This window comes from Epinephelus lanceolatus, chromosome 12 (genome assembly GCF_041903045.1).
Source record: "Epinephelus lanceolatus isolate andai-2023 chromosome 12, ASM4190304v1, whole genome shotgun sequence".
Classification (NCBI taxonomy): domain Eukaryota; kingdom Metazoa; phylum Chordata; class Actinopteri; order Perciformes; family Serranidae; genus Epinephelus; species Epinephelus lanceolatus.
This window is the reverse complement of record NC_135745.1, coordinates 32,624,899-32,649,067: the sequence shown is the minus strand read 5'-3', so window position 1 is coordinate 32,649,067 and position 24,169 is coordinate 32,624,899. Positions and strand designations below refer to the sequence as shown.

Sequence of the window (24,169 nt, the reverse complement as noted above, 5' to 3'; positions counted from 1 at the left end):
AGTTGTCATTGAGGGTGGATTATTCATACACTCGCAAACTCTTGAAACTATGAACTGTACGCGCCTCCGAGGTTTCTACTTGGTTCACAATTTTTCTCTTTCATTGCATCCTTCAAAATCCCTCCCTCCCTCCCTTTTGGAGCAGATGCACTGTTATTCCTCTACCCTCCCACCTGCTTCACCCACACACACACACACACACACACACACTTGCTCTCTGTCTCTCACTGAGCTACATTTTGGTCCAGAGAGAGCTACTGATGAAAAGGAATCACTCTTTTTTAATCACACTCTGCTGTGGTCTCATCTCTTCACCCTCGTTTTCAGTCACCTCTCTTCATATTTTGCATTCAGAATTTTATATTGTGTAGCACATGTTTCATTAAAGCATATTAAGTGCAGTTAGAGTCTGAAGCAAGCAGTTATAGACTAAAGTGATCACATAAATTACTTGATCGCCTTGTTGTTGTTTTCTTCAGTGATTAGAGTGTTTGTGCACGGCATACTACAGACACACATATAGAGAAATATTTCCATATTTCCTCCTATGTAAGACTTCCTTGGTTAAAAACTCCTGTGAGAAAGAACTTCACGGTTCTTATTAAAAACAATTTTGCTTATCAACTATTCCACCCACCATTACCTCATTGCTGCATCCTCAGGCTCGAATACACAAACCACTAAAGGCCACTGTAGCTGATTTCGACCCCTACAGCTGTAACTAAACTGATTTGTTCAACTGCACAAGCAACTCTCTGCCAAGGTTGGCTGAGTCTTCTCATTTAACCCCCTGCAGCGTTGTGCCACATTAACTCGTATGGTCGCCAGCAAAGAATATTTGCTTGCACGTGAGATAAAAAAAGACTTTATTGCAAAGACGCTGAATACATTTCAAGCGTCATTTTTGTCTTCATGGTCCTGAAGGTGCCAGTTTTAACAAAAGGTTTTTTTTAATATCTTGTAGTCTTCGACTTTTATGAAAACTTTGTCATTCTCTGATTAAAAAATACCAATTTTTCCTAATTTTTCGGTGTAGTATGTATGTGTATGTGAAAATATTGTTAAGAAAGAAACATCAATCAGTACAAACAGAATTGAAATTGGTTATGTAAAAGTTGCAGTTGTGGCGCCATCCACTGTTTGGTTATTGACAATGTACATATATCTGCTCCTTAATGTTTTATGTGTGTGTTTTTTTAACAGAGATAGTGAGAGCAATGACACATGTGATCAACCAGGGGATGTCCATGTACTGGGGGACGTCCCGGTGGTCCGCCATGGAGATCATGGTGAGTGATGGGAAAAGTCTTCGTGCATTTTGTAACAAGTAATGCAGATATTAAAAAAAAAAAAAAAAGCTTCCAATGACAAAAATTTGTTAAAAAAGTGGGCTCTTTTCAAGGCTGGATAATATACACCAATCAGCCAGAACATTACAACCACTGACAGATGAATTGAAAGACATTAATCATCTTGTTACAGTGCATTGTTCTGCTGGAAAACCTGGGGTTTTGGCATTTATGTGGATGCCACTTGACGCACTCCACCCACCCAAACATCGCTGCAGGCTAAGTAACCCCCCTCATGGCAACAGCACTCCTCGATGGCAGTGGCCCCCAGCAGGAAAATGCACCTCACTGCTCAGGAGTGGTCCGAGGAGCATGACAAAGAGCTCAAGGCAGTGACCTGGCCTTCAAATTCCCCAGATCTCAATACAGTCGAGCATCCGTGGTACATGCCAGTATCCTAGAGATCCTGTGTCCAAGCCACAACTGGTCAGAGCCAAGTCTGATCCACAGTGGAGCCTCTGACCTGTCGAGGCATGAACACAGGACCTCTGTGGGTGTCCTGTAGTGTCTGGCACCAAAGCGTTGCCAGTGGATCCTTTGAGTCCTATTGGTTGCAAGCTGGCAGTCCCACAGATGCTCCAGTGGATAGGGATCTAGGGGATTTGGAGCTCACATCAACACCATGAGCTCTTTGTCACATTCCTCATTCCTTCCTGGATGGGTGATGGGTGTCAGGTGGCATCCACGTGAATGCCAGGTCCCTGTGTTTCCCAGCAGAACACTGCATTGTAATGGAACTGTGATTTTAAAGTTGTGGTTGCTCATTGTATAGATATTACTTTTTTTCTATCCCTGTAATCATATGTGGGAACATTTATTAAAACCACGAAACACACTTTGAAACAAATTGGCTGTCTAAATTTCCACATAGACAACTTCGCGTGAGATTTCCGACGGCTAGACAGAAATTAAAATACATCTATAATGATGTAGAGTGCTGTGGGGAATCTTCTGTTTATGTCTGTTTTGCCCACAGTACTGAAGCTATCAGCACGACTTTGTACTTTAGAAGCGGGTAGTGCAATCCAAAATTAGCTGATATGTCGGAACACGATATGCCATACAGAGAGCAGTGGGAGAAAAAAGAAAATTTTTAAACATAAAGGTCAGTGTTTACACGTGTCTCCCTAATCTCGTGAACATTTCTCCCCTTTCTTTTTATTCCCTCTTCACATTCAATTAGGAAGCATACTCTGTGGCCAGGCAGTTTAATCTAATTCCACCAGTGTGCGAGCAGGCAGAGTATCACTTCTACCAGAGGGAGAAAGTGGAAACACAGCTGCCAGAACTCTACCATAAGATAGGTAAGGCTCCTGAAGTCAAGCTTTTTGTGAATAGATTTTGTTTCCTTTTGCTCAGTGACTGTTGCTCTGTCTCAGGTGTGGGTGTGGTGTCTTGGTCCCCTTTGGCCTGTGGAATCATCACTGGGAAGTACGAGAACGGCGTCCCAGAATCCTCCAGAGCCTCAATGAAGGTACAGCTTAAATTTCTCTCTGCCTTGTGTCTGTATGTTCCCAGCGGCCATGTTACATCTCTCAGTGACAGCTTGCTGGCTCCAAACCATAGTTAGGATCACGCTGGCTTATTAGCATTCATTTAGCTTGGCTCGTTATTAGCTGGTAACTAGCTTGTAGCATTCCGCACCACTCCCCTGAAGGAAGGATAGCGAGGCGTTCGGGTGCCGTTCACTAACAATGGCTTTATTGCAGTCTTCATTACAAAACAATAAACATGGCCTTCTCATGAGTATAGCAGTAGCCCTGAGCTTATATAGACTCAGTTTTCTGCTGGCTATCATCACTCTTTGCTGTGTGTGGTCTCCACCGTGACACACCCGCGAGAGAGCTGCTTCCCCATCACACACAATGAAGCACACATCACACACTCACAGGTTACCCACAAGGCCACCACCCTTAAAGGGGAAAAGGGTGAGCTGGCAACAGGCAGCCTCCGGGGCTAAAAAAAATTAAGCCAACACCCAAGTGCCAATAGCAGCAGTTCCTCAAATGGCCACTTGAGACTGGCTCCAAAAGCGAGTCAGTTCCCACAGACCCCCTTAAAAAGTATTAGATTGTCTTAAATTCAGATTGAATGGGTCTGAAATGTTTTTTAGTCACATCACCGATCTATTTTTTAGCGTTGGTGCTATAGGAAAGATAATTTTAACAGAAGGGAAACATGACGGCATTCGACAGGGTACCAGACTTCAACACAACACCTGCATGTGTGCAAAGCCCCTATTTTTACCTCCTCAATGTACTAATGTACTGAATATATTTTCACTTTGGTGTGTATTTCCGTCGCAAGTTTGGTCTTAAATTTCATTTTAAGTGGTGTTAAAAAGGTCTAAAAAAAAAATTAAGTTTAACGTGCTTATATCTGTCTTTATTGTAACATGTTTGCAGCATTATATTTGTGTACAATTTGATTTGTATCAATAGCAACCAAAAGGTTTTATATACATTTATATGCAAACTGTGGAAATGTATGTCCCAGGTAATGCTGGCCTATGTGATAAAAAGCATACAAAAATACATTTGAAGTGGGATTTATTGTCAAAATATGAATATAAATATATTCAAGGAATGTGTGACGATCATGTCACGCAAATGATGAACTTTTTTTGGCCCAGCCAGTTTTCCCAATTCATGACAACTCTATGAGGGCCGAAGTTTTCTATAACTCACCTGTTTGAATTTGTCCAAATATGATCAAATCAAGGGTGCATTCCAAATCGCATACTTTTTACTTTTAGTATATACCGCAGCTGCCCTTAAAGAGTACGTACTGATGCACGCAGTATGCGCACAATCAGAACATACTACTGTCTCATAACATTACACCCTGAACTCTGACTCTCTTGCACATATATTTGTTACCGTGGAGATATAACAAAATGCTGTTCACCTAGCTCGCCGGAGATGGAGGTCAACCCAGACAGATCTGCTGTTGTTTTTACTTTGCAGTGTATGTAGTTTACAAGGGAAATTCAAAGTAAAATTACATATGTATTTTTCTATCATTGTTATTTTCATAGTTATGTCCTTTTGTTGTTGGTAATCTATATGATTATTTTGTTAATTTAAACAATTAATATTCCTATTATTACTGTTCGACTGGTCCTCACTTATTTGAATTCGCTGTCAGCCATCAGCCAGGCTTCTGGGAGCTGTCAATCAGCTTTTAACGAGCTGTCAAGCTGCTATCTGTCCGTCAATGAGACGTATTGACCGCTGGGCAGAGGATTGTGGGTCAGAATAGCCAGAAAAGCAGGCTGGCTAGCATACTGCAAAAATATGACTGGGTGTAGTAGAAGTTTTTTTGGCATACTGCATTTTATATACTTTGTATTTGGCAATACTTAAAGGAGCTATATGTAAGAAATCTAAAGCAAATAGTCATAAAATCCTCCTAATATGTCACAGAGACTAAGGAATAATGTTCATATAACATACTGATCTCACCGACAACAATAGTACGGCCAGAATATTCGCATTTAAAAAAATATTTTACGGTCCGCAAATCATGTTTATGTTTTGAATTTGTGTTTTGGCCTGTTGCGCCACCCACCGCCGTCTACCAGTCACGCAGTCAGTAGAGTCTCAGCATCAGTTACAGTTACGACTGAGCTACAGCAGCACGGCAAGCAGCATTAGCAGTGTCCCAGCATGAGCAGCCGGTTCCTCCTCAGCTGTATCCCGGCAGCAGTGTTAGCAGCAGAGAAGCCGGACTTGCTCGAACGGTCTGCTGGAAAACCGAAGATCAAGGACGCGGCGACGCGGCCCTGCCACGGCAGCCGCCCGTGGGCAAAAATCAGTCTCCAGCATGCCGCTGTCCAGCAACCTCAAATCTGTAGGGGAGGGGGGGCGGACATGACTCGCGGCAGTATTTTGAATTTGAGTGCAGTAACTGTTTTAGCCACATTCTTACATACAGCGCCTTTAATCTTTTTCTATCATTCCTGATAGTAAGGTAGTATAGTTATTGGAACGCACAGTTAATTTGACCAAATATGATCACCTTGATTCACTTGTGGTTCCAAAAGCCAAGATGGTGACGGCCAAAATGCCTGACTTGAGGCTTTAAAACTGGAGTCAACAGTCCAATTGGTGACATCACAGTGGCTACATCCATTATTTTATCACAGTCTATCATATATTCCAATTTTTTTCCTCTCATCAAACAATTAAACATTATCTGGTTCAAATTATTTCTTCCTGATTATGAGTAATTATTTTAATGCTTCTTCTTTTACTGCTCCTTTAGCCATACCAGTGGTTGAGGGAGAAGATAATGAGCGAGGATGGGAGAAAACAACAAGCCAAGCTAAAGGAGCTGGCTCATATCGCAGAGAAGCTCAGCTGTACTTTGCCGCAGCTAGCCATAGGTGAGGGACGACATGAACACCCCTAAGAACCCCAACTCTACATTGTTGTGAGATCAAACAAAAATAATGTTGCTCATAACTAAATTCAGTGTTTTTCTACATTCTGTGTGATATATTGACACCATAATAACAACTGTAAAAACTCCTCTGATCTTCAGCCTGGTGCCTGAGGAACGAGGGAGTGAGCTCAGTGCTGCTGGGATCCTCCAATGCAAGCCAGCTTACAGAGAACCTGGGAGCCATTCAGGTATAAAGTCTGTTTCCTAAGCTTGAGCAAGCGGTCCAGTCCAACAGCACTGATAGTATGTTCTTTCTTTGTTTTGCACATCTCAGGTAATTCCAAAGATGACAGCAGGCATTGCCTCAGAAGTGGATCATATACTGGGAAATCGTCCTCACAGTAAAAGGGACTACCACCATTAGGATGGACCCTGTTTTAGGAAACTATGCTCAAAAAAGCCTATCAAAGCTCACTTCTCACAGCCATGGCACCCGAGTGTGTGCCCAACTTTGCTTGTGTGCGCGTATGACTGTATGTGTGACTGCGTAAAGTGTTCAGCTTGGCTCCTTGTCCGTATGATGATCAACCAGTACTCATTATTGTAAAGTGAGCTACTTGACAAAACATGCATGCTAAAGCTATAGCAGCTGGCTACTGGACTGAACAACAGTTCCAGTGAGATGATTTCTGGAGCGCTCTGACATGTTGCCTAACCACAAATCTAAAGAAGCATAACATTAGATCATGGAGAAATAGATCACTGCACGATGAAGCTGATTGATGACAAGCATGTGCCAGTTACAAACAATCATGATTTTCTGAATAAGGGTGTTTTGCATCAAGAAAAGAAAACTTAGGTGTGACATAAGCTAATGGCAGTAAATACATGAAAAAAGATCAGGTGTATGAAAATGTACCTAATGTTAGAGGAATCATATAGATGTTTGTGCTGTAAAGAAAAAATCAGTGATGAGGTGTGTAATCAGGCCTGTTCTCTGCAGACTGGATAATATGCTCACTCCTCCCAGTGCAGCTGGAGCTGCCCCGTCAACGTGATGAATTATTTCAGTACTGGAAGATGCTCACAATGTTGCTGATACCAAGAGAGCTAAGATAAACTAAAATATGTTTCAAAACATCTGTTCTGACTGTTATATATATATATATTTTCCTTATTAAGCAGCTATGTCAGAATAAGCTTTTCATATCCCTGTGTTGTATTTTTTTTTTCACTTATGCAAAAGTACAGCATAGCGTACTTCCCTAATGTGCCCCTTCAGCCCGTTTTAATTTGGACTATGCCAGACTTTCTGTCAGTAATGATAATGTCTGATTCATTTCCTTTCAGTCTGTGTTGTGGTTAAAACTTTCGTCTAGTTGAAGTTGGGGAGAAGATGCTCCCGAGGGGGGAGCTTGTGAATTCAACAAAGCCATGTAGCTATTAAGAGACTCAGTATAAAAAACCCATGTGGAACCCTGCAGTCATTGCACCTGGTACTCTTACCCAACTTCTCTCAGATGCCATATTTACATAATGGGATGATGTTTGTTATGTTCTGTCTGTTCAAACATGTATTTTGGTGTCCCTCATCAGATTTGTACATACAAATAAAGAGCTTCTAATTCTCATGTGATATGTTTTAGAGGATATATAGTAATTTTCTATTAATTAAATGGATGCCTTCTAATTTTTCGCCCCTTACAAAGTGAAATAACAAAGCTAGAGTAGACTAACTGTTTGCTGAGTTACATTGTAAACCGCAGTAAAAAGAAAAAACCTGTGACTTGAAACACTCTGCTGTAGTTACTGCTGTTTGCTGCTGGGGTTTGTCTGTGTCTTCCTGTTTTATAATAAAATAATGTGTGAATTATTTACTTGACTTATTTATTTGACTTGTGGAAAGTATGCTCCTGGCAGAGCCCTGAGTTTTATGGCTCTAGTTTTTGGTTGCTTTTGTGGTGACACTGTCTCCATGGGAACAAAGGCTGGCATTTCCGGTGAATCGTCCAATCAGCTGCGCTTGTTCAGAGGCGTGATATCTGATTGGCTCCGGGGGACTTCCTTGAATCTACTCGGCTAGCGCTCGAAGCCCGCGGTTTACAAAAACTACCGCTAAGTGAAACTAGCAATTAAATCGTCTTTTCCCCATAACTAACCCGCTGGAATGGTTTTAAAGTTGCCATAACCCTACGGCAACGTCAACTCGGATTAAAGTCGTTGACAAAGAAGCGGCACCCGGCAATTTAGGAAGCAAACACACCACGGTATCGTTTTGTTTGTAGTGGGAGTAACGTTAGCAGATGGCTAGTTAGCTAGATAGCGCAGGGGAGGTAACGTTACCTTGTCAACAGGCGTCAACTGAGACTGCTGTGCCCTCGTAAGCCACACGGTTTCTGTCTACAACCTGGGGTGAGTGTTGTTTCGGATTTAATCTTCATATGAGATGCTAATAAACAACTCACATGTTATCAATAAAACGTTTTCTCTGTTAGCTAACCTGTTACATTGCTACAATCCATTAACTACCTCTGTATGGGTCAGTCTCAGCTGGATAACCAACAGCAATGTCGCTGTCGACTCGTTTTGGGCTGAGCCAAAGCAGCAGAGGTAAAGGGGACACTATTTGTGCGGTGCCCGACCTCTCCTGTGACTTCCTGGAGGATGACTTTGACCTGAATAAGTCCTACCCGTGTACCCAGAGACCGATGTACAAGAGGAACCTGTTTGCACTGCAGCAGCGTCGTTACCCTGGTGCCTGGAGAGGTGAGTGGCACTGGTGTGGTTGAAATTGTGATTAAAGCTGAAATTAGTAACCACCAAATTAATCCTCAACATTTGTTTTTCTTTTGCAATTTTGCATTTTTTATTGATTTTCCATACAAACAACAACAACAACAATAAAAAAAAAAACATCTTCATGTGGTTGCCACCTGACACGCTCCCCCTGCCTAAACACCAGTGCAGACCATATACTACCCCTCATGGCAACAGCACTCCTCAGTAGCACGGGCCCCTAGCAGGACAGTGTGCCACACCCCGCCACAAACACTGCTCAGGAATTACCTGAGGAACAGGGCAAAGAGCTCAAGGCGTTAACCTGTTTGCCATATTCCCTGGATCCTGATCTGATCGAACATTTATAGGACGTGCTGTTACCCCACCTCACAACCCACAGGACTCAAAAGATCTGATGGTAATGCCCTGATGCCAGCCACCAAAGGACACCCTCAAGAGGTCCTCTGTCCATGCCTTAACAGGTCAGAGCCAAGTCCAGTCCAAGGAGGACCCGCCATGGATCGGGTCCCAATCAGATGGTGATCTGGGGTGTTTGGAGGCCAGGTCGATGCCTTGAGCTTTCTGTCACAGTCCTCGGGTCATGCCTGAGCAGTTTTTGTGATGTGGTATGGTGCATTGTTTTGCTGGGGGACCACTTCCATCGACAAGTGTTGACTTGAAAGGGTTTATTTTGTCTGCCACTGTGTTTGGGTGGGTGGAGTGTGTCAAGTAACATCCACATGAATGCCAGGACCCAAGGTTTCCCAGCAGAACATTCCACTGTAACAAGATGATCAATGTTATTCACTTCACCCGCCAGTGGTTGTAATGTTTTGGCTGATCGGTGTATACATAAATATGTGGATGCGTGTGTATATACAAAAATATATATGTACATGATACTCATTCTAAATGGTACAATATCAAATTGTACATCATATTATGTACACTAGTTAACACCTCACATTATAAGAAAGGGTGTTGCTCATCAGTACGTTAGGTTACAGTCGTATAAGGGCCCCATATTTTCATATAGATGTCTTGCCTATCTATTAGCTTCTAACACAGTCTTTCATAGGAGGAGATTTTAGCAATTTCGTTGAACCACTCCTTCACTGATATATCTCCATAAGTTTTCCAGTGTCGCAGCACTATCCTAGTGCTATCCTGCACCATGAGATTTACAGAGTGTTACGCCCACTTCCTTTCAGCATCACACCTAACAGACAAAGCACTGGTGTCTGTACGAGTGTAGAGGACATCACTGTATTGATGAAGACAATAATCTTAGACCACAGAAGAGCTATCGTGGGGCATGAGTACAAGATATGTAAGAGGGTGCCACAAGTGGTGTCACATCAATTGTGCCATTTTACTTGAGGTCCAATAAATCCCATTGATAATTTTATAATTAACCAGGTGTGTCTGCATTTCTCTTGATACTTGAACCGCAAGCCAATAATTTTCCCCCATATTCCACTAGTTATCTCTTCCCCGATATCCCTCTCCCAGCATCTGTGTAGGCTTTCAGAACTTGGTGGCTAATCCACAACAGTTTTGATAACTGATAATCTTTTAAACAAATCAAGTTTTGATGTTAATGGCTTTAAGACAAAACAAGCTCTTTAAAGAGGTAACCTTGGGCCATACAGGAGCCAAAACATTAAAACCACTTACAGGTGAAATAAATAACATCGATCAGAGTGTTACAATGCAATGTTCTGCTGGGAAACATTTGGTCCTGGTATTCATGTGGACGCCATTTCACACGCACCACCCTCCCAAACACTGCTTAAGACCAAGTACCCCTCCCCTCCTCATGGCAATGGCACTCCCCAGTCCTTTGAGTTCTGTAGGTTGCAAGGTAGGATACCGACACCTCCCAGAGATGCTCAACGAGATTGGGATCTGGGGATCAGGTTGATGCCTCAAGTTCTCTGTCAAATTCCTTGGACCATTTCTGAGCAGTTTTTGCACTGTGGCATGGAGCATTGTCCTGCTGCAGGGAGTGTCGTTGCCATGAGGAGTGTACTTGGTTTGTAGTGTCTGAGTGTGTCAAGTGTCATCCACATGAATGCCAGGACCTAAAGTCTCCCAGCAGAACATTGCATTGCAACAAGATTATCAATGTTCACTTCACCTGTCAGTGGTTTTAATGTTTTGACTGATTGGTGAAAAAAATAATTGTTAGTTGCAGCCCTAATTGTGAGGTTGATGGTAAGAGGATTTTTTTAAATCTGTTTCTGAATTTTTTGTTTACAGGCAAAAGTTTGGATGTTTGCACTTCTGTCGCAGAGAGAAACCTTCAGATCTCTTGCTTACATCCTGGCTCCCAAGTTTCTGCCGTCTCTCTGCCACACCCATTCACCATGTCAGAGACGGAAGAAAGCTTGTTCAGTCAGCTGATCTCCGGAGATTTTGGCCTCCCGAGATCTCCATCTGCCTTCAACCCAAACAAAGTTATTCTTACTATCGACCATAAAACCAGAGAGGTATTGTGTGTGCATTTAATATGAGCCGCGGTGGCTGGGCAGATTTGCTGAAACAGTACTACAATTAGAGCACACACTGTAAATGTGTTTTATCTCTATTTTTCAGATTCTGTCAGCAAATGAACAGGCCTGCAAACTGTTTGAGTGCACCACCAAAGAACTGATCGGAAAAAAGCTGTCCTGCATGTTGAAGAAAACCAGTCAGGTCCTGGAAGAGGCGATGGAAGAAGATTTTCTGCTAGAGGATGGAACTGTTGCGGCAGTGTCTGGAAAAGTGGTATGAAATATGACGACCAAAAAATGCTTTGCTTTGAATACCTTGAATTCTTTTAAAGTTTTCGCAAAAACCCACAAATGTTGTAAACATGTGTCTGTGTATATTTAAGAGTGTGTTATGTTTGTTAAGCATGCCACTTTTTCTGTAGGTGGATGTTGTGACGTTATCTGGAGAGCTGCCGGTGTCAGTGTGTACGCACAGACAGTCACAGAATGAAGAGCACTGGCGTGTCATGATGGAAAATGTGGAAAGGGTATCAGCCTTTCTGACCTTTTCACAAGATGTAAGTACTTCATTATTTAGCAACCTCAGCAGTGTGATTTTTTTTGTTTGCAATATAAGTCGCCCAGCTTTCCTCTCTAAAAATGTTTTCACATCGCAATGGTATTACCGTATTCTTTCCTATCCTCAATTACATGCTACTGGGTAAACATTACCATTTTCCATCCCACTAAAGCAATTCTTTTTCCCACTTTTGATGTCATTTCTAGGGCAGCATCCTAACCTGTGACTTGTCGTTTGCCCATCTTCATGGATACCACCATCCTGACGAGTTAAAAGGGCTGTCTGTGAAGGAGCTAATCCCCTCTTTACAAATCCCCCTGCACAGTAATGCGTTGCCAAAAGTAAGCACACTTTAGAGCCAAAACTGTCCCACTCAGCTTAGGAAAGCTCCCTCTCATAAGCTTTGTTTTTTAGTTTATGTTTACAAATGTGCTTCATAGACAGTTCAGAAACAGAGAGAGGAAACAAATGATATCCTGCATCGTTTTAAGTCCAGGTGTTTCTGTAAGTCCGTCATCTTTGACTTTCCCTCCTTCTTTCAGATGCTGAGGGTTCAGAGAGTGTGTGGTAAGAGCAGAGGGGGTGCATCAGTCCCCCTGTGTGTCAAACTTCAGGGGGCAGTGGTGTGTGGGAGGCCCCAACACCAAAACAATGAGACCAGTTACACCTGCCCAGCAGACAGTTGTGAAAGACCAGATGGACAGGACAATCAGCCGTGCTCTCGGCTCACCTTCTCTGTGTGCAAGTCAGAAGGCTTAAACTCTGAAGAACTGTCCTCCGGTAAGGTGTTAAGTTGTTTTTTTAAAGACAAGGCTGAGACCTAATGCTAGGTCAGAGGGGGATTAAAAAACACCTAATATTATTCTGGAGAGACTGGTGCATTATCCAGTGTTAATATTATGCCACCCAAGCACTTTAAACATCCTCCAGTAAAGGCTGCACTCTTCAGCCTCTTATAATAAGAAAAATATACAGAAGCTAGACAAGATAATGAAACACACCACTACAGTGTAAAGCTGTGTGCCCTAAAAAAGTTATCTTTCATATACTGTAATCTAGTAACTAACTGTGAATCTTCAACGTCTGTCTTGACTCATACAGAAGTGAAGGTGGACAGCGTTGTCCTCTCCCCCAGCCCTGCTCTTGAGTACTCGGGAACAGTTTGGGCGTTTGCTCCTCTGAGTGGTCTCCTGCTGCTCCACCCTGACGGCTCAATCTACAGCATCCACAACCACCTGGCTCTCAGTCTGTTTGGCTACGACAAGGACGAGCTGCTGAGAAAGGTTAGCCAACACGACCAGCTGAACGCAGCCATTTGGATTGACGACCGTGCCAACTCACACTTCTGTCTCTGCCGCTTTGTCATCAACAGAGTGTCACTTTTCTGATCCCTGGTTTTTATGGATGGATGTGTGACTCAGACGGAAAGGCTGGCCCCTTCTGTGATTCTCCAGCAGAGGCTAATAAAAGTACAGCCTCATCCAAAGTATCAGGGAAGTATGGTGAGTATTTGTGATGTGTACAAAATGGCACCTTTTTCCACAACTCACTTGCAGTGATTAGTCTAGACCAATGGTAGGGTTTGATACCGTTCACATCCGACGTTGGTGCCTGAAATTCTGTACCGGAAACAAACGGTGCTTTTTTGTGTGTTTGTGTGTCTGCTGGACCAGTGGTTCTCAACTAGTGGGTCGCGTTCTAAAAGTGGATCGCGGGTCCATTTTGAATGGACTACAAGTGACTTGTGATTGTGTCAAGTTTAAAAAAAAAAACACACATTATTTTGAAGTACAGTGAATTTACAGTATTTTGAAGTGCTGTTTTCTGCTGTGAAATGAGTGACTAATGGACAGCTACTTGACAGAGACAGCAAACTAGCTCGACGACATCATGTCCACATGCAAGTGTGACACTTAATGTATTCAACTGTGTGGACCTTGCATGAATCACTAAGGAGAAATCTGGACCCCATAGCTGGACCAGTTGGGAACTGTGCTAGACTATTACTGAAATAATATAGAAAAGAAAATAGACTAGACGCCAAAACTATTGCAGCAGATTGGCACTACATCGATAGTTTTGGCTCACTGGAGAGCTGACGGAGACGCCACGAAGCTCTGTAGCAGGCTTCCTGGCTTTGGGACACTTCCGCAGCCTATCTGAAGTTGATCCTGGCAGCTCCGCAGAGCTCTGTTGGCAGCCTCAGAGCTCAGTGGCTGGGTTCCAGGCTTCGGGGCACCTTGTGGCACTTCCACGTCTTGTCTAAACCTGGCATTGTCACGCAAAAGCACTCTCAGGTAGTGATATTTGGCACCGATGATTTAACCTGAATCAGTACTCAGTAGTACTGACGGAATTTGGTCTGTACCCTTAAAAGTTCTGAGTTTGATACCCAACCCTAACTAGAGGTTTTTGAACTGTGGGGTGAGGTAGCACAGTGTCAGTTTTTATTTTGTCTTGTCAAACAGCACTATTTGTCCTCACTGTGTGACTTAATCTTTTCCCTTTGGCTCCCACTCCTTAGACCCTTCCTCAGTGGTGGCAGGCGATATGGCCATGGTGCATCAGGCTGTCCTGGGAAGAACCTCCACAGGCCGAGGCAGGATCTTCACTGGAACTAGCACCAGGCTGGACAAACAGGGCAGCGCTTTGTCTACCCTGTCTCCCCCTGCTGTGACCTCCACAAGAGTAGTTATGTAAGTGTGCATGTCCTTGTTGTCTGGAGCCATCGGAACGTGTTTTACTCCAGAGCTCAATGACTTCATATTACCAAAGGATTATAAACTTCTTGAATATGACCTTGTGAAACCTGCACAGAAAATAACACACCAGCAGACATAAGCATGAATAGCGGACCAGATCTTTGCATTTTTCTTAAGTGATGGACCGGACAAAAGCTGCAGTATCCTGGGACCTAAAAGCAGCAGACTGCATGTATATTTAATGTGCCTGGAAGAACGAAAACACAACAACTGTGTGGTCGAGCCTGATGGCCTCTCTGTGTATATAACCAGCCAGCAGAGACACTAAAACACTCTTTAAGTTGCAGCTTAGCACTGTTTGTCTTTGTATGTTTTTCCTGCTCATTCTTAAACCTTTATTATGGATCGTAATTGTTTCGTCGATGCAACTGGGAATCATAATGGTTCCACTAATGTTGGTTCAGTTCAAGCAAACAATAGAAGCAGATCAAATTAAACTGAGTGTGCTGCTGGAAGATGAAGATTCACATTTGGATTTACAGTATATTTATGCTCTGCTCTTTTGCCATCTGTTGGACAAATAATGTCACAGCATGCTTGGTCAAAAAGATATCTTCATCAGCAGTATCAAGGGATTTACTCAGGTTTTAGTCAGGGAGCGGTTTGAGAGGCACCAAGAGTTGTGACAGACATATTACTCTGGTATTGCTGTTGTGTTATACATGTTTTTTAAGCACTCATTTACGTCACTACCAAGATTAATTAATGTCCCACAGTGTTCATAAAATTGCCCTTGCATTCCAGTGACTTGTACATAATTAAGGTCCTCAAACAGTTATGTAGCACATACATTAATCATTGGTTTATAACCTTCTCTATCATAATATTGACTAAACTACAAAGTTTTAATAGCCTTGAGCTTTTATTGCAGCTAAACAGACAAGAACACAAATCGACTTGAGTGCCTTGGGAAAACACTGTCAGCCTAAAAAACCTCCCGCAGCTTCGTATTGGCTCCTTTACAGTTACACTTGCCAAAAGTCCTATATTCAATGAATTTTAATGAGGAAGTGATTAAATGTGACATTCACAATAGCTAAGATAAGGAGAAAGAAATCTTGAGCGAGTCTTGAGAGTCAGAAATCTATACTGGTTATATATTACATAAAATGATGTTTTTGTAGTTTAAATACAAACTGTAAACATGTCAATATCTTTCAGAAATAACCCCAGCATGCTGTGTACTCCATCTACCTCGCGTATAAAGCAACCTGTTACATCTATCATTCTGTATTTATTCCAGTACCATTTTGTGCTGTTTTACACACTTCATTGTGTTTTTGTTGTTTCTCTAATATCCGTGCGAAGTAGTCAAATGTTTACAGTACTCTAGTGTTTGTGTTTACTTTGTCCAGCTTTGTTTGGAGTCAAATTTCTTGTATGTACACACATACTTGGCCCATGAAGCTGATGGTGATTGTGATTATAAGCAACATCTGCCAGAGGTTTAAACACTGATTCTGTATGTGCACGTCTGATCCCAAAAAAGATTCACAAAATATCTAGTGTCAGATTTCTTTACTCGTATTTTGATTTTATAGTATTATTATTACATTCTTTTAGATGCTGGTTAGCATAACAGTACTTGGATTAAAATCCAGCCTTTCTTGTGTCTAGGGCTGATGACACTACAGAGCTGATGGAGCAGGCAGCCCAGGTTGGTCTCTGCGTTACCCAGCTAGACTGCGTTGATAGCACTCAGGCGCTCCTCAAGACATTTGCCTGGGTGGAACCTCCAGAAGAAGAGACCTACTGCCTGGTTTCCACCGAACCACCACAGTGTAACCAAGAACAGCAGCTCGGCAGTAGAGTTCAGGAAAATAATCAATCTGACATCAAGATTATCCCAGGTAGGATGCAGCTAAACTGTTGAAGCTTTAGTGTTCTGTTTATAGTTATTTATCTGTAGTTCATCCTTTCAACCCTGAGACTAAACTGCAGCTCATATTGGAATGGGTACTGAAACTTTTACCTCAGATGAAGATTTAACAGACCATTCTGCACAACATGCTATGTAAAGATTTTATATTGTATTAGATTTTAGAAAGCATTAAAAGAGCAGTCTTTGAGAAACTGTATTGAGTGTTTTTGTTTTTCACCTCTGTAGACACTCCCACTCTGAATGGACAAACTGGTGGTAGGTTGCTTGGTACTTCTCCTGATACAGGCAACAATCATCGCTCATGTGCCGCTGTGCTCCAAGACTCCAGCTTTGAGGTCATCTCACTGGAGAGCAGGTGAGGATAGAGATTTCACTTCTTTGTCTAAAGAAGCATTTAATTCTCTACATTTTCAGCATGAGAATACACAATTGGCTTTAAACTTGTGTACTAGAAGACTTTGAGAAGACTTTTAAAAGACCTAAGTCGGACACCCTCTCGCATCGAGAGATGTGAGCTTTTAATCACATTTTTTCAATATTTTTATTAGTAATTTTTTGGACATTTTATAAATATTTGTCAGACATTTTATTAAATAACATTTCAAACATTTTAACAATATTTGTCGGACATTTTATTAAATAACATATCAAACATTTTAACAATATTTGTCGGACATTTTGTTAATATTAAAATCTTAAGTGTGTGACTAAAAGCTCACGTCTCTAGATACAAGAGGGCAAGTTTAAAGCCACTTGTATTTCGTGCTGAAAATGTGGAGAATTGAATGTCACCCAATTAAATGTCAAAAATCACCCAGTCTGATATCTAATTTTTAAGACAGTTCATCTGTTATGTCAGTAATCAAAGCTGAAAGATATTTTACATTGAAAAATTTAAATCTGGGGGAAAATTCCATAGCATCTATTTAAACTGAATAACTTTTAACTGGTCAGTTGGCATCAATTATAAGCAAGTAACCACTGAAATAAAAATCTTCAGCAGTCAGTCATGGTTAGACTGGAAAGAAAGCTGCGTTCTTCAGAAATTATTGTGTTTTTATTACGTCTTTTTGATAAAATAATACCGTCTGGATTTCTTTACTGTTTACTCATTTCTAATCATTGGTTGATTATAACTCAATTTCACAGATCTTCCTCTGGCTTCTGTGAAAAATTTGCCGGCCATGGTGGTTTTGACCCAGGCCAGGCAGTAGACTCCCCCTCAGCACACATATTGGACTCAGCCAGCTGTTTTCTGGACCTTAACAGCAATGGCGATCTGGTGACCCGGGCGCTGGCCGAACTAGATCTGAGTGGTAGTGTAGAGCTTCTCAGCGGCAGAGGACACGAGGATGATAACCAGCACTCCATGACGTCCTGCAGCACAGCCGAGCTCCTGCGCACACCCTCCCCGTACTTGGTGGAGTCTGACCAGGAAGCAGAGCCTGTTGGTCTACAGGTCAGAAACGGCTTAAGTGAAGAGCAAGTAGAAAACGATCAGGGAGAACAGGATCAGTGGGCAGCTCTCTCTTCAATCCACAAAGAAAAGAGCGAAGAGTTCTGCGTGCAAATGAACGGTGGGATTCAGTCAGTGACGGACACTCCTGCCACATCTACACCAAAGAAACAGAAGGTGAATGGGTACAACCTGTCCTCAGACACTACACAGATACAGGAGGGGCGATATGAAGGAAGTGCATACCACAGAGATGGCACGAGAGTAGGTTAGTACGACTACCACTGTTAATCTGTTTCCCCCTCATCTACGTATTGTGTTACATAAAGCAAAAAGACGTTAACCAGTTCCTTATTGTCTCTCCAGATGTGCGGTGCGATGTGTGCAGGACTACCCTCCCTGATGGAAGCTCCATGATCTGTGTGTGGATGAGTAGGCCTGGCCAGCAGGGGTCACTGTTGCAAACAGATCGATCACTTCAAAACCAATCAGGAGTCAGTCTAGGAGAGGTCAGTGGCAATACAGATGAGTTAGGATGACACACTGTATTTATTTATCAAAGTATGAAAAGTGATCTGTGCTCAACTCATTATTCTTAATTGCTGTCCTCCTTCAGAGGATTAGTGAGGCCAGTCATGGGGAGGCATTACGCTCCACCATGGACTTGGAGCAGTCTCGAGCCTGTGACGGGCAGTTTGATGAAGAGTACCAGCCTGTTAAAGCTGTGGGTAAAGGAGCCTTTGGTTTTGTCTGGAAGGCGATACGGCGCTGTGATGGAGTAGAAGTAAGAAACATTTTCATTAATCTAGAAACATGTCTTATTCATGTTCATACAACATGTAGCAGTTTGATAAGATTGTTGCGACTATGTGACCTCTTTAACTGTTTGTTTTTTTTTAAATTTGCAGGTGATCGTGAAGTTCATTAACAAGTCCAGGATAGTGAGCGACTGCTGGGTAGATGATCCCATGCTGGGACGGGTCAGCCAGGAGATTGCCATACTGACACGAGTACAGCACCACAACATAGTCAAGGTAACTGGGTTGTCAATACCATATTTTTCCTCTTACCTGTAGTGCTGTTATCAATCTAGATTGTTTTGGTGTGAGTTGCCAAGTGTTGGAGAGATCAGCTGTAGAGATGTCTGCCTTCTCTTGAATATAATGGAACTAGATGTCACTCGGCTTGTGGTGCTCAAAGCACCAAAAACATCAATTTGAAAAACTCATGTAGGAACTATTTTCTTTCTACCAAACTACACCTGTCAACTGTATCACCGTGCAGAAGGAAGTGCGCACCTCCTCATGGACAGGAGGCTTGTGCTTGTGACAGAGCAAGCTGTAAACATAAATGGCCGGCCCCCTCCTCACCCTTTTTTTCCTTGAATGGCGAAGGTTTCACCCGCCATACTCTGCCTCTAACTGGCTGACCCTGACATTCTAAAGGCCTTTGCACACTGAGTCTGAAACTTTCGTCCATCATTAAAATTTTCGGAACAAGTTCGATTTTCTGTTTTTCACATCAATCAGATCCTTCAGAGACGTTTGACCAAGAGTCAGTGGAAAAAAAAGACAGAGAAACAGGGGCACAGAATAATTTCATAACTCAGACAGCTCACTTTCAATGGGTCAGATAGTAAAATTCAGGGGGTGATGATGACAAGGAGGAGGATGTGGACTGCACAGAGAATGTGGGAGACATAGAGGGAGGGACAAATGAAAGACAGGGAGGGAGTGATGACAGCCAGATATGTAACTCCAGTGGAGAAAAGCAAAGGAGGAAATGTGTCTTAATTTTGTCATGTATTGTGAATTTTCACAACAAATACAACAATAAAATGCATCAGAATCAGTGTGCAAGGTTTCTGTGCCTAACCATTTTTTTTTGGATGACAGATTTAAAAAACTGACTCAGCGTGCAAAGGCCTTTACCCTAAGCAAACACACTCCATAGCTATACCTGACGAAGCCATCAACCAAGGCAGCAAGAACCAGCCAGTCAGGGAGAGTTGGGTGGGTCATGTCTTCACCATTCTAGGAAAAATGGTTTGGCGTTCTCCTCTGACCTGTAACGTTAGCTAGCGATACAGTTGACGGGTGTAGTTCAGTACAAAGAAAATAGTTCCTACATGAAACTACTCACAACAAGGTCTGTGGATTATCTTGGGTAGCTGGGTCGTGATTTCTGGAAAGAGACGGTGTTGAGTTTATTAAACATATTTTGTTTTTGGTGCTTTTAGCATCACAAGCTGAGTGCCATCTAGTTCCATTATATTCTACAGCCATCTCCAACACTCAGCAACTCATACCAAAACAATCAAGACTGATAAACAGCACTACAGGTAAGAGGAAAAATATTTGTTTTTTAAAACAGGGGTGAACTGTCCCTTTTAAGACACAAGGTTGTAAAAACTTTCTTTCATTATATTATGTTAAATTATTTTGCTCATCATGTATATATATGTGCCACTAGGTGCTGGAGGTGTTTGAGAATGGGACCTACTTCCAGATGGTGATGGAGAAACATGGAGATGGTTTGGACCTTTTTGAGTTCATAGACATGCAGCCGAGGCTGGATGAGCCCCTGGCCAGCTACATCTTCAGACAGGTATGCACATAAGACAAGAAAACAGGCTCTGAAATGTGAAGTGTGTATTTATTCTTGTCTAAACTGGAGGTTCCGTCTCTTCCCAGCTGGTCACCGCTGTCTTCTATCTGAGGACTAAGAACATCCTTCACAGGGACATAAAAGATGAGAACATCATCATCGACAAGTGTTTCCACATTCGCCTGATAGACTTCGGCTCTGCTGCCATGATGGCTCCCAGGAAGCTCTTTTACAATTTCTGTGGCACGCTGGAGTACTGCTCCCCAGAGGTGCTTCAGGGAAATCCGTATGTACATAATACCTGAGAACGACAACTGGTATTTGTTCCTTTTCACTTAGCAAATAGGAAATTTCATATTGGTCTTGTTTTTATAGAAGGTTTATTTTAAAGGGGGAATGACTGTCCTGATTACTCAGCTCACTCAAAGCATTAAAGCTAAATCTAGGTCAGAGCACTGTTTTCCAGTCCTGTATCACTTTTATGACCCATTAACCTTTACGATGTATAGTTAAACTATATGTAGCGTCAAGGATATACTGATCGTAAAGTTCTGCAGCCGTACACAGGCACTAAATTAACTGATAAATAATGTGCTGCCATGTTGTTGCCAAATTAGCCTGTTGTAATTATAGTTTGTCTCTTTGTTGGGTTCTGTTGTAGCTATGAGGGTCCAGAGCTGGAGATGTGGTCTCTTGGTGTGTTGCTCTACACTCTGCTGTTTAGTGAGAACCCCTTCTGTGGTGTTGAGGAGATCCTGGATGCCAGACTGAAGCCTCCATTCCCCCTCACTCCAGGTATGCTACTGGTGACTGCAAATAACTTTCACTGATTCACTTTCACAGTTTCCAAAAACATATTTTCCAACTCAGTGTTGACATTTCACCATGTACACTCTCAGATCTGCATGGTGTCTTACGTGGGCTGCTGCACCCTGATCCAGCCCAGAGAATGACTCTGGACCAGCTGCTGCTGCAGTCCTGGATCAGCCAGCCCATTTCCCTGGCAGAGTACAGCTGGACAGAGGTGGTCCCTGCAACTCAGAGCAACTGTGAGTACCTTTAAAGGAATACTTCATCTCCCAAATGACCACTTATGTGTCAGTTACTCACCCTGTGTTAAGTTGAATTTGTGAAGAAAATGTTTTCCCACTTAGCTCTGGTGAATGAAGGATCGATACGTGGAGAAAAGTCTTGCAGAATTAAATAAAAGGTGTCCACATTTAACAACAGCAAACATCACAAAACATCAGTTTACAAACTCTCACACAACACATGCAGTATAATCCAAGTCTCATTTATCCAGTTGTATGCTCAGTACTTCGAGTAAGAAGCCAATACTTTATCAATACATGTGTTCAGCAAGCATGAACATGTAAACATGTAGACAGCGGTATTCAATATGCCCCGTCCACAGTCTCTCATCCACCAACGTTATGTCTTACACAAGGACAGCACGCTAATTCAGCTGATAACAAATTGTTACTAATAAGCTCAAATGGCAGCTGTCTGCATGTAAACTCACTTAGTTTAACACTTACCTTAAAATACTTTCAAACTTAGCTGCTGGCTGAGGCAAACAGACCCAACTCTCTACACCAGCACTATGTTACCAGTAAACAAGCTGGCAGAGTCAAATACAGGACACACGCCAAATCATCTACGTTATCACGCTAAATTTTCCAGAACTTGGAGGTGAGGTGGAAACGCAAACCACACAGATTACCAGGAATTCTTTTACCCAAGTAAATAAATTCCTGGTAATAAAAGTTCCTGGAAATGTTGGTGACTTTGCTGTGTCCAAACTAACCCTTTAAAACACCAGTGCTGTCTGTTTTGGACGTACTGAGCATACGGAGGGATAAATTGAACTTGGATTAGACAAGTTGTGTGAGGGATTGTAAACTGATGTTTTCATATAAGTTTACTGTTGTTAAACATTGAACACTTTAACTTGCATAAGAATTGTCTCAGTTTTGGGATTCTTTGTTCACTGTAGAGGCATGTGGGAAAAACAGTTGTCTTCATGAATTCAACGCATGACAGATACACTAAGTCATTCCCCTAACTAGCCTAGTTTGAATCCCCCCAGTCCCTGTCTTTCAAAAACTCACATGGTTAAACTTTCATGTAGTGGAGAAGTGGCACTGCATAAGTTACCATCTGTATAATCTGCAGTCTCAGCTGTGCAAATTAAAGTTAGTGGCAGCTCATCTACTCAGGACCTTCTCTTCTTGTAGCAGGCTCACCACAGCACCAGGAGTCCAGCCCACAAGTGTACATCAGGCAAAGCTTGTTCCCGGATCAACATGATGAGACTCTTCCTGATGATGATGAGGAGGAGGAGGAGGAGGAAGATGAGGAGGACAGGTTGTCAATGGTGGCCCTGGAAACAGAGCTTCAGAAGTATCTCCATGAGGAATAAAAGCTGAATTTAAAGGAGGTGGAGCCCAAGAAAAGGGAAGATTTTCTCCGTCCAATCAAACACTACTGTGTAGGTGTTCGTCCTTCAGAGACAGATGGACCTTTTGCTTTTATGAAGTATGAACAGTTTGATACCAGGTGGGATGAACACCATTATCAAGCTGCTGTCAGTCAAAATGTGCTTGTTCGACATTTTTGTGATTTCAGAAAGCAAAACATGAGATTTTAAATATGATGATGTAGCATTTCTTTTTCCTTTTATGTAATCTTATTGTATTTATTCTTTCACGCCTTAAAATCATAGCGATGGCTCACAGTGATACAGCTTTGCCACCAAAATCCACAAGTGACCACAGCCTCACAACCAAGATCTTAGTTTGATAGAAGGAAATAGTTTTAATTATCCAGCTTCTGTTAAACAAATGTCAATTTTATGTTCATGATTTTAATCTTGTGTCTTTTAATTAAACATTGTAAGTATATTTACAATATTTTATCTATTTATTCTCATAGATTAATAAATATTTTACTACAAATGTTGCTTTTTATACGATCAAGGAATAGCCTGTTGATCAGAACTGTAGACAGTTTATTGTTTGTCATGCAAACATTGTAAATGTATTTAAATTTTGTATTCTTAATGCAGGCAGTAAACATGGTAAATCATTAAATGGCAGTACAATAAAAAAGTTTCACATTGCTGTTTCTAACATGGTGAGGCAATGAGGCAGCTGCTGTTTGGCCTGAATGATTCCACCTGCAGATTTCTGACACTAAACACTTCTTTTTTTTTCTTTTTGTAAATTCGTTTTATTGATTTTCAAAGTTTTTATCCCACAGCTAAGATACAAAATGTGTATTTGACATCAGTTCAACCATTCCTTCTCTGATTCCATCCCTACCACCCTGCCCACCCATCCATGGCATCACAGGTTACAAGATACATTCAGGTAAAGGAGGGACGTTACCGGAACTTCACCAAATAATGGTATTAATCCCTCATACAAATGTAGAAAGAGACTGCTGTCATGCAACATTTATAGGTACCTCTTTATCAAGGGGTTCTAGTAGCAAATCAGTTAAGTCCAAAAAAGGGACTCAGTATCTTAATAAAGGTTTGAGAGGAACCTTTGAGTGTTGATTTTTTTTTCTAACTTTAAGAAATACATAACATCCTTGACCTGATGAGAAAAGGATGGGGGAGCAAGGTGCTTCCAATTTAGAATGATGAAACGTTTTGCCAGGAGAGTAGTGAAAGCTATAACCACATGTGCTTTATTTGGTGAGGAATGAAACTCTTAAAGTTGATTAATTTGTCTGAAATTTGGGGAAAACTTTGCTGTAAATACTGTTTGTAAACTTGAGTTAAAATGCTTAATCAGTAATATTCTACCCTATAAAGTGCAGGTTTATTCACATATAAATGAGCAGATTGTTGTATAAACATAGATAAGACAAGGTAAGCATTTTGTGT

At 41.9% G+C, this 24,169-nt stretch overlaps 2 protein-coding genes across 11 annotated transcripts in view; both read left to right on the top strand.

The window, feature by feature from the left end:
- The window catches only part of kcnab1b (potassium voltage-gated channel subfamily A regulatory beta subunit 1b), a 67,667-nt gene extending 60,059 nt beyond the window's left edge, over positions 1-7,608 (top strand). For all 8 annotated transcript variants that reach the window (XM_033651423.2, XM_078173277.1, XM_078173278.1 and 5 more), the window contains 6 exons: positions 1,204-1,289; positions 2,533-2,653; positions 2,729-2,823; positions 5,616-5,736; positions 5,895-5,983; positions 6,070-7,608. In XM_033651423.2, coding sequence (XP_033507314.1) covers positions 1,204-1,289; positions 2,533-2,653; positions 2,729-2,823; positions 5,616-5,736; positions 5,895-5,983; positions 6,070-6,159 — 602 coding nt within the window. In that variant the 3' untranslated portion in view covers positions 6,160-7,608. The remainder of the gene's footprint in view (positions 1-1,203; positions 1,290-2,532; positions 2,654-2,728; positions 2,824-5,615; positions 5,737-5,894; positions 5,984-6,069) is intronic.
- A 213-nt stretch (positions 7,609-7,821) lies between these two features.
- On the top strand, positions 7,822-23,815 carry pask (PAS domain containing serine/threonine kinase). Of its 3 annotated transcripts, none has more exons than XM_033649852.2 (21): positions 7,822-8,147; positions 8,280-8,501; positions 10,776-11,005; positions 11,112-11,282; positions 11,431-11,565; positions 11,774-11,908; positions 12,110-12,347; positions 12,669-12,850; positions 12,940-13,069; positions 14,092-14,263; positions 15,947-16,179; positions 16,437-16,566; positions 17,361-17,935; positions 18,034-18,176; positions 18,284-18,451; positions 18,576-18,701; positions 20,140-20,274; positions 20,361-20,560; positions 20,936-21,069; positions 21,174-21,323; positions 22,515-23,815. In XM_033649852.2, exons 2-21 carry the CDS (start codon positions 8,303-8,305, stop codon positions 22,694-22,696), a joined length of 3,768 nt encoding a protein of 1,255 aa, XP_033505743.2. In that variant the 5' UTR covers positions 7,822-8,147; positions 8,280-8,302; the 3' UTR covers positions 22,697-23,815. The 3 variants fall into 3 exon arrangements, with proteins under 3 accessions (XP_033505743.2, XP_033505742.2, XP_033505741.2); XM_033649851.2 differs by having other exon boundaries at positions 8,286-8,501; positions 22,512-23,814; XM_033649850.2 differs by having other exon boundaries at positions 22,512-23,814.
- The last annotated feature ends 354 nt before the right edge of the window (positions 23,816-24,169 follow it).